Raw genomic sequence first — 16,520 nt, forward strand, 5'->3', positions numbered from 1 at the left:
ATGATTTAGCACATTAGTGTTGCGAATCTAGACTTTTCACTACCTGCATTTCTACATCACAGCTTATTCTGGCCAAATCTGATTCAACTACTAATGGTCACATGCACAACCAGTCAGTAATCACACTGATTTAAGTCTCATGAGCCTTAAGAATACCTAAGCTGATAACTTCTGAGTTTGAGACTAATTTGACAATCTTGCACTTAAAGAACTTGTTACATTAAAGTCAATCGTTCGTGAAAGTATTTTAGGCAACGACCACACTGAAGGCCAATTTACAGTTCTGTGTTGAACCTATACAGTAAGCTCTGGGTTGCTTTGCATTTACAGTTCTGCATTTGGTGTTTCTCAGTTGTTCTGCGAGTACACAGCCAAATACTAGCATATAGAGCTAGTTACTGCTCTTGACAGCAGCGCAATGCATAAAATCATGCAGATACGGGTCAGGAGCTTCAGTTAATGTTCATATCATCCATCAGAATGGGGAAAAATTTGATCTCAGATATTTTGACATTGGCATGATTGTTGGTGCCAGACGGGCTGGACTGAACATTTCTGTAACTGCTGATCTCCTGGGATTTTCACACACAACAGTCTAGATATTACAATGAATGGGGCAAAAAAAAGAAAAGGAAAACAACATCCAATGAGCACCAGTTCTGTGGACGTAAACGCCTTGATGAGGTCAACAGAGAATGGCCAAATTGGTTTGAGCTAACATAATGGCTTTGGTAACTCAGATAACCCCTCGGTAACAATGCTGCCAATTATAGTGAGCAGAATAGTATCTTAGAATGCACAACACGTCGAACCTTGAGGCAAATGGGCTACAACAGTAGAAGAACATGTTGGCACTTTATTAGGACCACGTGTTCTTAATAAAGTGCTCGTTAAGTGTAAATCTGCCTTAATATGTTGTCAGTTGAAACACATTTAATGAAACAACCATTAGTGTGGATGTGGCCATAGTATGGTGTTCTATATGCATCCCAAGAATGAAGCTCTTCATGGACAATCAGTTCCAGTATACATTTAAAAAGAAAAAAGTAAATAAATAAAAAATAATACTGAAACGAGAAGTGGTAACAGCTTCCCAAGTTACAGTTAGGGTTAGCCATGAACCTCGAAAACTTTGGCAAATCCTATGGCTAGTTTGTCCCTAGAAGCACTTATCATAGCATCCTTGGAACTTGTAAACAAAAGCTCTGAGTCATACCCGAGTGGTGGCGATGCAGCGCACAGGAGAACGGTGCTCATCTTCCATTTTAGTGAGGGCAATGATGGTCTCAGCTATTGCATTCTTAGTCACCCTGGACCAGGCATCCGAGAGATGCCCCTGGAGTACAAACACATGTAAATGATGGACTATTTAAGATGACAACATTGTGCAGCGCAAGACTATATATTTGATCGTTCATACTCATTCAGCTGAACAGTAAAGTCAACTGGATATGCTTAAAATGAGGATTGGGATTCAGGATTATTACTCACAGCAGCCATGTCTTTGACTAGTTTAATGATGATCTCAGCGATCTGTGGTGGGGTGGAGCCCTTCATCCACCAGTGACTCTCTCCACGTCGTATGTAGCTACACGAACACATATACAAAGAACAACAAAAAGTTTACTAACAAAATATTAAAACCAAGCCAAAGGAAACAAACCTGTTTTATTATTATCTCATAATTTAGCTTTTTTCATTAGCCCGTTAACACGCGGCAAGTGCCCAATTCAAGTAAAAATTGGCTTTGCCGAAGAAATGAATCTATTTTCAATAAAAAGGTAACTTTATTAGGAAATGCTAAATATATATGGGTTTAAATTGAATTGATTTAAAGGGATAGTTCACCCAAAAATTTAAATAGTCTCATCATTTACCCTCATGCTATCCCAGAGGTGTATGACTTTCTTTTGTCAGCAAAACACATTTAAAGAAAAATAGAATAGCTCCACAAATCACAGACAGTCCACATAAATGTCATCCATACGGCACCAGTGGCTAAATTAATGTCTTCAGAAGCTAAAAAATTGCTTTTGGTGCCAAAAAGATAAATATTTATGTACTTTTTAACTATAAACCATTGCATCCGTGGTCCTCACATGGTCTCTCGTGTGACATATTCACGTTGGCATGTTACTGAAGTAATCTCACATTCGACTCTGGGTTGAGACATCCAGGATAAGCACACAAATGCACCATAGTGAGTAAAAAAAGCAGATAAATACATCTCTAAACCAAAACCAACGAAGCTTCTGTACAGCATTCCTCCTCACATGTAAACAGCACTGATCTTCCGGGTGTTTCACATGCGCCTCAATTTAGTTAAAAAGTACTTAAATATTGACTAATTTGCACCAAAATCGATTGTTTCACTTTAAAATAAATTTTTTTAAACACTAGAGATAAATGGATGAGATATATTTCTATTTTTCTTCAAATGTGTTCTGCTGAAGGAAGAAAGTCATACACACCTGGGATATCATGAGGGTGAGTAAACAATTTAGGGTGAACTAAGCCTTTAAATCTAAGACATCTAAACAGATTAATTACAGCATTGCGACTAAGTCGCTGCGTCTTACGCATCTTCAAACAACTTTGACCTATTGTTAAGTGGGAATTTTTTCATCAAGTATATCAAGTATTAAAATTTCTAGGATGTGTGACGTTTTTTAACTCTAGAATTTAACGCGGCAGCACATATGTGAAATATTTTTCGCATTAAACCACCAAAATGTAAATATGACGTTCTAGATGCAGTTTTACAATTGACACAATGACTGTTTTTCATAAATATGCATGCATAACAGCATGGCATACTGACCTTGAGTTAAAAATCATGGGCAGAGTGACTGTAGTGACCCCTTTTCCTGCAGCCATGCCAGCTGTGCCCACTATAGGGGTGCCCTTAGCTTTGAGCTGCACTGTGAGGGCCTTGGCAATACAGCCTAGGAACATGTCTAAAATGCCAAGCTTGGTCCAGTCACCCTTCTCAGTGGAGTGAATGATGTCGCTGATGTCCGCCGGTGGCAGGGCCTTTACACCAATGACACTGGCCAAGCGCATAGGAGTGACTTCAGGAAGAACGCGTCTGAGCAATGATGTCACCTGTGTGGCAAGAACAATCAATAGTTAAGACACAATTGTCTACATCACTATTCCAATGATTCAAAAGTTAACTCTGCCTTTAAGCAGCTTGGAAAATTCCAGAACATTATTTCAAGCCTTTAGCATCGCACTGGGAAGTCTGACTTATTTCATTCTTTCAATAGTGTTCCCAAATGTAACAGCACAATCAAAGCATTGCTGTTTGTCTGAGCAGCCAGACATCATCATAACTGGTGTGTGTTTGGGGCTGGACTATCTGTTTTCTTTGCAGTCGGGTGATTTAGAAATCGCTTTGCGAGTAGATTCCACTGAAAAACTGATTCAAAAGAAAGTTTGTTAGCAAAAGAAAAGAAATGTGAGAAACACAAACCTGTCTCTGGACACGTGGTGAGGCAGTGTGAAGCAGGGAAAAGAGGTCCTGCAACAGGGTAAGCTGCTGGGCCAGATATTGCCGGCCAACGTTAGATCCACTTAAGGCCAGCACCATAGACAACAGCTCAAAGCAGTAAGCATCAGAGGAGGCGTCGTCATCACTGGGCTGAGAATTTGCGTTCTCCTTGCTGGAGATGGCGTGCTCCCATTCCTCCCGCACACGTGTGGCCTCCATACGGATGGACTGGACAATATGAGCACATACCTGTGGAGGCAAACAGTATTCTGGCAACTCAAAGAGGAACAGTAACTCAAATGGATTCTCACAAGTAACCAATTTGGATGCCCTGCATAGGCAGCAACTCTGTCAACCTTACAAATTGCGCTCCTTGTGTGAAGCGCCCAGGAGAATAGACTCACAATTGACTTCAATACAGTTTCAATACAAACACAAATATTTGGGTAACGTTCCATTTGTAATTAGACTAAACTTTTGAAATCTGTATTTTTGATACCATGTGAAGTAAATATAGAATCTTCACTCTGTCCACCATCTGGGATGGAGTTTTTTTTACTGACCTCCTCTTAGTCATGTCATTGCGTTTCATGTGAAGAATATCTGCAATGCAGCGTTAGAATTTGGCCTAAACAACGTATCTTAGAAGGCAGCATAATCCTGTTGCCCACTACTTAGAACAGCTATTGCGTCGGGAGCAAAATACTGTGATCCCTCAAAATGCTACCTACAAAGGAAGCACAACAGGTTTTGGAACAGAGCCAGAACCAGAGAACACAGAGGTTTTGGTAATCTTACCTGTTTCTGAAGGTTGGTCAGCTTGCTCCTGCTAAATATAATGCCAACCATGTGCTCTTTCAAGTCTGCATCAGATGGAGCCTGAAGACAAAACAGCTATTGCTTTAGCACTTGACAGCCCATTGGGGAATGGTTGCAGTGAGCTGCCAAACACTGCAGATGATGGTACTGACCTTGTCTTCTCCTTCAGGTGATGAGAGCAAGTTTTTCTCCTCTTGTTCTGGTGTTGGTTCTGCGTCCCCACAAATTAGTTTTCCAAATACCTACACAAATGTAAAAAGACTATTATATTTGCAGTCCCTCAAATAATATTTTGATTAGAATTTTTAAAGTTGATTTCACACTAGAGCTTTTGTTGTGAACCCAAATCTATTAGAAATTATGGCTGGGTATTGATACAGATTTCACGATGCAATTCTGATTGTCAAACTCTCGATACGATTCCGTTTGTCAAACTATCGATTCGACTCAGATTTCGATTCATATGGGTATATTTTAAAGTCCCTTTTGCTTACATATGAAAGAAATTCTCTCCCAGATAATGCTGTTAATAACACTGGGGACCTTATAACTAGGTAAATTACAAAAATATTAATTTGACTAATTTTATTTTATTAGTTTTTCAACATTTTGTTTATATTTTAGCTTTTTAAAAATGAACAAATTAATGTATTCCATCAATAAAAATGATATTATAAAGTGATTTGTTGAGCACGCGCTAAAACCGGTACTGTCTCATTAAGAAAACCGGCTGTTCTATAAAGAGCGTCTGTAAATGGGTGCATAACAAGAAACTTAAATGGCTTCATCAAATGTGCATGATTAGAATTAAATTAAATAACAATTGGCTGTAAAGAACAGAAATTATATTATTCAATGATTAGTTATGTGGACCTCGTCTTTTGACACATTACACAGAATGCCTCAAACCAAACCTTTACTCTTAAAATGCTGTAAAAAATTATTTTGGTGCTGAACTTCATCCCCACTATACTAAAAAATCACTGGGGAGTGAAATCTGAACATTTACCAGCAAGTTATTTCCTCTCACTGTGGTAGTGTTGCGCATAGAGTAAAAGATCGATCTTGGGATTTAAGAACTGATATCAACTGAAGACCACAATGTATCAGGAAATAAATATTTCTACATGTTCCTATTAGACATCAGTGTTGAATTAATTTTGTTGGTATGAAATTGTTCCTGCAAACTCAGGAGCAAACCAGCAAACAGGATTCAGATTGAAAAAGTGGTCTCAAGAGATTCTCCTTTGACCACTTGTGATCGAATTTTGCAGCCAGTCAGATTTCATAACTACAGTTGATTCATAAGTTTACCTACAACTTAGCCAAATACATTTACATTTAGTTTTTCACAATTCCAGATATTTAATCGTAGAAAACATTCCCTGTCTTAGGTCAGTTAGGGTCAGTATTTTATTTTAAGAATGTGAAATGTATAATTTAATAGTAGAGAGAATGATTTATTTCAGCTTTTAATTAATTTATCACATACCAGTGGGTCAGAAGTTTACATACACTTTGTTTTTTTGTAGCCTTGTTTTTATATTGTTTAACTTGGGTCAAACGTTTTGTGTAGCCTTCCACAAGCTTCTCACAATAAGTTGCTGGAATTTTGGCGCATTCCTCCAGACAGAACTGGTGTAACCGAGTCAGGTTTGTGGGCCTCCTTGCTCGCACACTTTTTCAGTTGTGCCCACAAATTTTCTATCAGATTGAGGTCTGGGCTTTGTGATGGCCTCTCCAATCCCTTGACTTTGTTGTCCTTAAGCCATTTTGTCACAACTTTGGAGGTATACTCTGAGTCATTGTCCATTTGGAAGGCCCATTTGCGACTGAGCTTTAACTTCTTGGCTGATGTCTTGAGATGTTGCTTCAATATGTCTACATAATTTTCCTTCCTCATGATGCCATCTATTTTGTGAAGTGCACCAGTCCCTCCTGCAGCAAAACACACCCACAACATGATGCTGCCACCCCCATGCTTCACGGTTGGGATGGTGATCTTCAGCTTGCAAGCCTCACCCTTTTTCCTTCAAACGTAACGATGGTCATTATGTCCAAACCGTTCAAATTTAGTTTCATCAGACCAGAGGACATTTCTCCAAAAAGTATGATCTTTGTCACCATGTACACTTGCAAACTGTAGTCTGGCTTTTTGAGTTTTGGAGCAGTGGCTTCATCCTTGCTGAGCAGCCTTTCAGGTTATGTCGATATAGGACTCGTTTTACTGTAGATATAGATTCTTGTCTATCCGTTTCCTCTTCATCTTCACAAGGTCCTTTGCTGTTGTTCTGGGATTGATTTGCACTTTTCGCACCAAACTACGTTCATCTCTTGGAGACAGAATGTGTCTCCTTCCTGAGCAGTATGATGGCTGCGTGGTCCTTGCATACTATTGTTTGTACAGATGAACGTGGTACCTTTAGGCGTCTGGAAATTGCTCCCATGGATGAACCAGCCTTGTGGAGGTCCACAATTTTTTTCTGAGGTCTTGGCTGATTTCTTTTGATTTTCCCATGATGTCAAGCAAAGAGGCACTGAGTTTGAAGGTAGGCCTCAAAATACATTAACAGATATACCTCCAGCTGACTCCAATTAGCCTATCAGAATCTAACTAGCTAATTGCCTAAAGGCTTGACATAATGTTCTGGAATTTTCCAAGCTGCTTTAAGGCAGAGTTAACTTAGTGAATGTAAACTTTTGAATCATTGGAATAGGGGTATGAATATAGGGGTACAATCGAATTTGGTTTTATAAGAACAAGAGTGAAAACAACCTTAGTGACCTGGTTAAGAGTGGTTTTCAGTTAGTTTCAACTCACCTGCGAGGTAATAAGGCGGAACACACGCAGTGTCTCAGCCTCACAGTTCTTCTGCTGGGCAACACTTGCTGAAATCTGCCCAGCAATCTTGATGCTTTCACCCTCTTTCCAGCCGAGCACTTTCACCTGCCGCACCCTGAGTGTGTTCTCAGGACCCTTCAGCTCGATCTTGATCACATGGTGATCTCCTCCTGGCAGCTCACTGGTTACCCAGCCCATGTGTCTCGAGTCCAAGTCAATCTGACACATCAAAAAGTCCATTAAGTGAAAAATCACCACGTAGGGACCCAGATGCAGGTTTTGTGATTGACATTTCCATGCAGACATGATTTCATTATTACACTTTCAGTTGCTTCCCCATGACATGGAGTTTACTGCATTGGTCAACTCTTTGACTATAACATAAATTCAACAGACAAACATATAGACTCTTACCTGTTTAATCCTGCTGAGATCTTCCACAGCCTTCCCACACAGGAATGTCATTGACGTCACTTTATTCTGATAGAAAAGAGAGCACAGATGATATAAATCATTTGCTGTTTACTGATACATACATTCATTTGAAAATCACTGAAATCAAATAAAGTAGACAAGGAAAGTTGGATGAAGTTGTCAAGCCAACATAACGCATGTAGAGCATTCATTATGTTGAAGCACAAGGATGGTAAACTCACTCCAATGTCACGGGAGTTGTCTACATGGACAGAGACGTAGGATGCATTGATGCCTTTGACACAGCTGATAGTGATGCTCTTAGTTTTGTTCTTATCTTCATCGCCAGACTCCCAGAACGTCTCAGTGGAGCCATCAGTCAGGCTGCCGATCATGGCTGGTCGGCTGGATGTTTTAATGTCCACCACACTAGTCAGATCTTTCAGACAGGTCACCACACACAGTTCCTGCCATAAAGAAGAGCCAAGTTAATATGTGCAGCAAGGCAGCAAGTCAATGCTCTTAAAGAACCCAGATGAAGTAGATCCCACCTGACTGATTGCTTCATATCCTGACTGTACACTGATGTTAAAGCTCTCCTCACTGTCCCCATCATCTGATTTCGACAGGATGTTGTTGATGTGGTGGAACACGTTACTCTGGTGCAGGAACTGATGATCCGACTGTTTGAATTTGAGGCTCCAACACCTGATGAAACGGGAGAACAAATTAGAGTCACTGTTAAACTAATACATGCTAGATCGTCCCTTGGAATATGTACATGTGTTTTATTATGTTTTAAATTGCAGTCTGACACATTTCAGAATTCAATAATGAAGAAAATTAAAGCTTGCATATCTAGAAGCATTTGTGTTCATATACTTGTATAGAGTATGTTTTGGGCCTTAGGGTAAGGCATTTGTCCAAATCCTTAACCCAAAGTATGAGCAGTAGTAATAGCGATGCCTGGAGCCTCCAGTCACAATCAAGTCATATAGTATTATAGATTTGTGCTGGTGGAGCTGTGCAGAGGGTCAAAGTACCTAAGGGCCATCTGCTGAAGTGAGCTTCCACTGGGAAGAGACATCATGAGGTCAGAGATGGTCTGGAGCAGACGGTGAAAGGTATGGGGCAATGGGTGAGCTGCCTCTCCAGCGATGATTATGTCAGAGAGAGGGTGTTCACAGACACCCAAATCCTTCTCCTGTAATACAGAAGAAAACCTCCTGTGTCAGAAACCATCTCAAGTGGACAGTGACTCGTTAATAACAATCAGATTTGTTATGGTCAGGTCACACCTGCTCAAGGTTCTCCTTGTTTCCTTTGTTCTCCTCATCCTCCTCTTCTTCTGTTTCAAAGAAAGATGGGGTCAGAGATGCCACAAAGTGCCACAGGATATCATGGAGGGAGGTGGTCTGGGTCACGTTGCAGAGCAGCCAGTTAAAGGCCTGACAAGGAAACAGAGAAGGAAAGGTTGGCTTTTGGCAAATTAATTTCCATTAGTTTTCTAGTTATTTGTGAGTACTAGATAACAACTTTTCTAGAGTTATAGAGTATGCAGTAACCACCAGTAGTGACTAGAAAAATTGACTATTCACAATATAATTTTCTATGACATTTTAAGATTGTATTAATTTTCAACACTTTTACAGAACTGGGGAAAAAAAAAAATCCTGATATTTGCAGGTTTTCCATAACCAGAGGAACACTTATATTCATTGGAAAACGGAGACTTGTATCTCTGCAGAAAAAAAAAGAAAAGCCCATCTTGGTTTGGAAATGCCAAGTGATTCCTACACTGTGATTCCCTACTTTAATTGGATAGTTTAGAAACGCCCATCCCACAGAGACCTATACTTCGGTAAACGTGACATTTCCAAAACACTCCCGTCAGCCATTGGTGTGTAAAAACAAACAGTACCGCCCAAAACTTACAACCATTGGTTTAGCCAATGTTACTATGTTGGGCTAGACGAGATTCTCAAAAAATCATACCTTAATAGCACTTTGAAGGGAATCAACTTATGAATAGCTTCCTTATAGTGGCTTCTGCAAAAATAACCTTCAAAATACAACAATGTTTTTCTATATTTGTATTGAAAAAAGTAAAGAGAAGGACATGAGACACAAGACATGAAAACTGACCTCCATGGCAAACACCCTGCAGGCTGATTTGCGGAGTGCATGTTTCATGGCCACCTCCAGGCCCTCAAGGTCATGATGTTGGATTACAAATGCCAACACAGGCCACTGGAAGTTCCTCTCGCCCTTGCTGAGAGAGCCGTGGGCTGAGATCAGTCGAGACAACTCAGGAGAAGGGTGACGAAGCAGAGATGACCCAACTTCTGCAGAGATCAGATGAAATTAGCTCATTAATATGCACTTTACTTCAACTAAGGTTATCACAATACCAACATTTAATTAGTCAACACAACACCAGTGAAATTTCACGATACTCATTGTTAATTTTAGTCACAAATGTCAAACACATTTGCGTCCTTATTTAAATATTATATTAAAGCAATGGCATGACTGTTCGACTAGAGTTTTTCTGTTTGACCAACACAGTGTCCTAATAAGGAGCAACACCAAGCTTCCCGCATAAAATTATTTGTCTGCCCAAAATGAAAGCGAAAATGAATAACGTTTAATGTACTGTACAGTTATTGCGAGTATGACTGTTGGACCAATTCGATTTTACTCTGGGCCGGGCTACCCTGTGCAACGGCGCAGAAATATAAAACGAGTGCTCGACAAAATGTTGTGTCCCTAGTCACAACGGATTTTACAAGGAAGAGATAGCTTTAACCAATTGTCATTTTATCACGTGTACACAGTGTAAACATGATGACACTACTGCAGAAGCACCTGAGTACAAATTTACAAATCATACTCTGGTGACAATTGGTTCTTAGATATTTATTAGTTTATGTGACTGGATACTACAGGAAGGTTATAAAGCAACTTCACGTCAGCAAAGTAGGATTCGTAATTTCGCCATCCTTGTACAGAACTGAGTTGGTATTATCGATACTGCAGAAGAACATCCCTAACTGCCCAATACAAAATTTATATTCACTAGTAAAAAAAATTGTTATAACATCCTGAATAGAAACATTATATTGTGTGATATGGCAACAGCATACCTGGTTATGTGATAAGGTTATGTAAATAGCTTCTCAGGCCTCAGTGACCATCATTATTGTAATAGGGTAATTATTAATTTGTAATTGTGCTGTAAATAGTGACAGGACATTACCTGCATCCCCGCTGTGTACCCTCCGTCTGGGCACTGCCTTTATCCGTGCTGGGGAGGCTGAATGCTGCTTGTCATACTCTGAGGCCACCACTGAATATGAACGCTGGAACACTGTCCGCTTGGCTGTGTCACTGTCTGTGATTGGGCTAGTCTCCAAACTAAAGAAACACAAGAAGTGTGTTTCATCTAAATGGTAAGTATCCCTTAAATGTCAACAGTTCATAAAAATTAGGTTGGTACAGCACTGGACAAAGTGAGATGGGAAGCTTGTTTCAGTACCTTGGGGGCATGGACTTCATGTTGCTTCCAGGCTCTTCAAAAACATTGGGGCAGGCATCTGGAGTAACTGAGATGTAGGGAGCAGGTACTGATGTAGAACGCAGGTAACGCATCTCATCCTGAAACAAGTTGTCATCTTGGTATGCCCCAAAGTTCTCAGTGTGCTGGCTACAATAAAGAAATCAAGCAAGGCTTGATGAGGTACTCAAAAATGGGATTTTAATCAGCAAATTTCAATACTTATATACTGCAATAATGCTGCCCATGCAATTTCTAAGCTTAAATCTAGGTGAAAAGACGGTATTACCGAGCTAGGGTTTGCAAATAAAGACAGCCCATCTTGTTTGGAAGTTCCTCAGACACTCCCTCCTTTAGACTGGGTAACTGTGTTTGGAAGGGTTTGGGTGGGTGATGACAAAGCATGCTAGGCTCAGCGGCACTGCTCAGAGATAGCAGGAACAGTGCATTGGCACGAATAACCTGGTGGGCCTCCATTGTGGGCAGAGCCCGTGGGGTTTTCACCTGGAGAGGTTTCTTCCTTGACTGCTTAACCTGATCCAAGAACCACAGGGTTGAACCAGAATAAAGAATATCTTCAAGACTTGAATGGATTATACAATGTTTAAGATATGAATAATGTACAAATATAAGGCATCTAAATACAAGGAGAGGGATTGGTTGCGAAAGGTATACCTTTTCCCTTGCAGCTGTTTGTTTCTCTCTCAGGTACTTCTCTCTACAACGATCACACACCAGGTACCAGGTGCTTCCTCCAATACCACCATCTCCACAGTTACCAGCCCAGCCTCCACAGAAGTGCCCAATACTGTTATAGCCCTGACCTCCAGCATATCGGCCACAGCCTGAGAGAATACAATAAAGAATTTACACATTTCTGTGGAACTGCTCCGGATAATATAGAATGTGTATTAGAACTAAACATAGATGGCACTGTACCTGGGTGGGCCTGTCTCATGTGGTATGTAACAGGATATGGGTGAGACTCTGCACACAACTCACAAATGGTATCCTTCTCTGGGCCTCCCATAGCTAACTGCGCCATCTCCCCAAAGAGGTTTCCCCTAGGGCGCACCTCAGATTTCTCCTTCTTCTTCTTCTCTTTCTTTGTCTTTTTGCTGTCCTTTTCATTCTCTTTCTTTTTAAGGATTGCACTGGAACCTGGACTGGGGAAGATCATGTTCTGTGTAGCTGCTTTAATGGTAGCCATAGATATGTCTTCCCAAAAGGCTACTAGGTGTTGGAGGGTGAGCGGCAAGATAGACTTAGACCGCATAGAGGAATGGCTGGTCATCTCGTAGGACACTGCCTCACTTTTTCCATCCTCGCACTTCTCAGGCAAGGGAGGTTCTTTCAACATGGACAGAACCTTGTTCTTGTTGATACTCCCCATCTTGGAGATGTCTGGGCCATGGGGTGATATGTTGAACATGTTAAGGGCAGAGGATATCTCCAGTGAGTGACGGTTCTTCAGTTTGCTCTCCTTCTCATCGAAGCCCTGTTGGCAGCTCAGAGAGTTGCGGATGGGTGCATGTTCTTTGGTCATCTCAGGGTTGAACTTCAGAAAGGAGGAACATGCCATGGCATCATGTACTATGCCTTCGTGCCACAGGAAGGCAGCAAAGACAGCCCGAGCACATTCGGCAACAGATGGCGACATGGCCTGCTTGGCAGGTTCAGTGGGACGCAAGTTGTCACCCTTAAAGAGTGGCCCTGATTTGTCTTTTTTGGGTCTTACATGTCTGTTGGAGGATTTACGGCTGACTTTAGGTGAAGAACGACTCTCAAGCTCCTCCTTGACTGGGGCTTTTCCAATACTGAAGTGCACCTTGGAGGAGCCCTCTTCAGCATTGCGCTCTGCATTCTCATCATTGGCTTCATCGTTGGATAGCAAGGCGCTGGACCTACACACTTCCAACACCTCACTGTGAAGGTTTTCCTGAACTACATGGGGAGATGGGGCTCGGTTCTCTGCATTACCACTTCCTCCTTTGCCTTCTTTGGGTGGGAGTTTTGGCTTGGGTGATGTAGACCTGCCCCTCAGAGGCTCCATGAGAGGCATTTTCTTCTTTCTTAGAGTGTCAGGGTCCAGCGTATAGGAGTCAGATTTGGATCTCTCACGAGGAGGGTCCAGGAGAGCTTTAGAAGAAGGACTAACTTTAGAGGGCAGGTTCTTATCATGAGGAGAAGAGGAACGTGGAGAACTGATGCTGGAAGGGCTGGATCTCCCTGAAGTGAAGGTATTTTGTTTGGGTGAGGACGAACGTGAGCCAGGGTTCGGAGACTCAGCCCTAAGGCCTGAAGTTCGTCCATCAGCTTTCAAGGCTTGTAAGGTGTTGTGGTTAGGGGAATGGGAGCGGCTGTGAGAGTCAGAACGCAGTTTGCCTGTGTCTGATTTTAGAATCAGGGCTTCGCTGGCAGACAGACTGTCATTGTTCTTGCTCTTCACCTGGTCAACGGTTCGGCTCGAGTGACTATCAGATTTGGAAGAACGGCTCTCTTGACGGTGCTTGCTGGCTGGAGACATGGGCCGACTAGATATGTTTTCCCTGTCACCTGCATATTGTAACACCAACAGTTACCATTGTGCAATTCATTTGTGCAGCAACCCATTATGGATTTTCAAACCTTTTAAATTAGGACCGGAAGAAAACAATGAAGAAAATAAATATATGGAAACTTAAAAATGTAAGAAAATAACAATTAAAAACAACAAAATAAAAAGGGAATTAAAGGCAAAAAAGAGAATGCCATCAACAAGAATCCATTGATATCCAAGGTTGACTTAATAAAACTGATCAAAATATACTCAAACATTCAGCTTCTAATTCTGAACACTATTTATGTAACTCTAAGGTAGCATTATGCAATAATATTTATATTAACACAATTTAAAGCACCCAGCTCATGAGAAATATTTAGTCAGTGCTTGTAAAACTGCATCCATATATATTCCAAAGCACTACATACTCCGTATCCACATCTAAGAGGGGAAATAAATGGATTTTGGAAGAGAGGATGACATGAAGCCCATCAATGTAGTGAGTCTCCAGGGTGCTCCCAGGAGAAGGCATGCATTACCCACCCTTTTTTCTGAGAACAAGAGATGAGAGAGCGGTGCCAGGCCCGGTCGCACTGCTTTTGTGTACACGCTCACGTGAAGCAAGGCTGCGTGATGAAGCATCTATAGCGGAAAACAGTGGCAAGGAAAGTAAGCAACAAGGCTTGAACCAAGGAGAACCATCAGAGAATGAGAAAGGAAATGTGAGGCAATGAATGAGGGACAGTTGAAAAAAAGAGTACTGGATGAGACAAAGAAATAGAGAATCAGGCCCCGTTTACACCTGGTATTAACATCCGTCTCAGGTGTTTCAATCCGAAGTGGTAAAGTTAGAAAGATCACTGTTTACACCTGGTGTTAGCATGCACCTAAAATGTGTCTCCATTGACCACTTCAATGGAAAGGGTATTGCTATGTCAGCGTTACTGCATGTAGATAGGGTGGTGCTCATAGGTGTGGGGGTAAGAGAACACCCCAAAAAAAAAAAAAAATTGTTTAAAATAGTGTTGCAGACGTGCCATTTTTAGTAGAATAGTCTGGCTAATTTAGGCAAATATGTCACAGGTGGGAAGGCAGTCCTTTTCTTTTATCTGGGACACATCAGGACATATGCACTACGAATGCAATGGGATCTCTTGCGTTTCAGACTTTTTCAAATGTAGTTTGAGTTATCTGACAACAAAATGCTTTGGACCCTGTCTACACATGTATTTAGAACTTGTGATCATATCACATAAGACGGATGTAATGTAAACCGGGTTAGAGGGGCATGTAGGGACTGAGACAGAGACACGAATAGAGAAAAAGCAACAAGTAGAAGAACATACAGTAGACTACAGGAGACACAGGTAGACTGGAAGAAAGAGGCACATGATACAGCAAAACTGGGTATTAACTGGTGCAGGGAGGTTGGCAGAAGTGTCTGAATGGATTTGTTAATGAATCTGGACTGCACACAGATTTAGAGTATTCTGGCTGTGGAAAATATTGAGACACTTGCACCTTAAATTCCAAACAACCCAATATAATTTTCCTTTTGCAGACATTAGTGCATGTTTGGTTGCACCGTGGGTACAAAAGCCCTTTGTGTTGTTTGCTTGGACAGATTCCTGGACCTCTTGGGAATTGCTCAGGAAACCTAGCTAATGCATGATCAAATGAAAACACCCCATGTTGCATGCAAAAAAAAACTAAACAAAAATTGCAATCAAGTTAACAGAAACATTTGACATGTAACAATACTGTAACTAGCTACAGTGGAAACACAGAGGAGTAACTTAAATATTATTAGACCACTGGAGTTGAAATGGCAATGGGCCTTGTTCACTAACCATGCGTTTGCACATATTTGGCTTAAACCTATGTGTGAATGTTTTTGTAAAGAAATCATGATTCATCAAATAGTTCAAACTTGCATTTACCACATAAACCACGCAAAAATACATTGTGGCTCTAAGAACCGTAGAACGCGTTAAGCAAAGTTGTATTTATGTATTTTTATTAGAAATGGGTAACTAAGGTACGGAGCCCCCGAAGTGACCTGTGCAAAAAAAAAAATCAAAGTGACTTTCGCGTGCGCACGAGAAACCTTTCGCAAATCAATACAATAGCTTATAAAAACATCACCAATGTGTATTTCAATGCATAGTTAAAAACTTAGACATGTATGAAACACATAAGGTTCTAAACCAAAATGGCCAAAACAGTTAATAAAGAATATGAACGTTCGCTAAACTGTGGGAAAACGAACTGATTTAGAAAGCAATATTTGTTTTACTGTGAGCAAAAATATAATGCTGTAAAACTATAAAGAAAATAGTATGCTGTAAAATCAATATGAACGAATTCTCCTAAAAGTGGGCTCACTTGAACAAGGCATCTGGTTGTTTTGGGGGCAAACACCGCACATCATTCACTGATGCTTGTGGATCGATTACTCACAGTCAACACAGGTACTCTCTACCTTCCATGTGCAGCTCCCACACACTACCTTTTGACATTTGTCAAACAAGTGTCCTTAGTTTTTTTTTTCTTGCAGTTTCTTCACACTTGGCACTGCCTTCCCCTCTCCATCATCAGCTGCTCCTGCCTGGGTCCTCGCACCTTCAGCTGTGTGGCTTTTGCTCTCATATGGCCGTAGCGAAGTTCATATGTCGCATTATGAAGTTCCTCCGTGACATTCTCTCATTTGTGTCTCAAAATGACCTTTATGGCCATTCAAGGTAGAAATACTCAGAACTCTTTTTATTTTAATAAAATAACAAAGTTAGAATAAAATATACACACATTTAAGAAAAGTCATGGTCCTATGGTTATATGGGGTTTATTTCAACAA

The 16,520-nt window shown here is 40.9% G+C and overlaps 1 protein-coding gene across 1 annotated transcript in view; it reads right to left on the bottom strand.

The window, feature by feature from the left end:
- LOC127659315 (E3 ubiquitin-protein ligase MYCBP2-like) overlaps nucleotides 1–16,520 on the bottom strand; it is a 171,533-nt gene that overhangs the window by 13,617 nt on the left and 141,396 nt on the right. Inside the window, 18 exon segments of the mRNA XM_052149082.1 lie at nucleotides 1,217–1,336; nucleotides 1,492–1,588; nucleotides 2,822–3,105; nucleotides 3,476–3,742; nucleotides 4,292–4,372; nucleotides 4,465–4,554; nucleotides 7,134–7,373; nucleotides 7,569–7,634; nucleotides 7,811–8,035; nucleotides 8,120–8,276; nucleotides 8,612–8,772; nucleotides 8,867–9,016; nucleotides 9,714–9,913; nucleotides 10,828–10,985; nucleotides 11,107–11,274; nucleotides 11,414–11,658; nucleotides 11,800–11,969; nucleotides 12,064–13,680. Coding sequence (XP_052005042.1) covers nucleotides 1,217–1,336; nucleotides 1,492–1,588; nucleotides 2,822–3,105; nucleotides 3,476–3,742; nucleotides 4,292–4,372; nucleotides 4,465–4,554; nucleotides 7,134–7,373; nucleotides 7,569–7,634; nucleotides 7,811–8,035; nucleotides 8,120–8,276; nucleotides 8,612–8,772; nucleotides 8,867–9,016; nucleotides 9,714–9,913; nucleotides 10,828–10,985; nucleotides 11,107–11,274; nucleotides 11,414–11,658; nucleotides 11,800–11,969; nucleotides 12,064–13,680 — 4,496 coding nt within the window.

The sequence above is a fragment of the Xyrauchen texanus genome, chromosome 18 (assembly GCF_025860055.1).
Source record: "Xyrauchen texanus isolate HMW12.3.18 chromosome 18, RBS_HiC_50CHRs, whole genome shotgun sequence".
Taxonomy (NCBI): Eukaryota; Metazoa; Chordata; class Actinopteri; order Cypriniformes; family Catostomidae; genus Xyrauchen; species Xyrauchen texanus.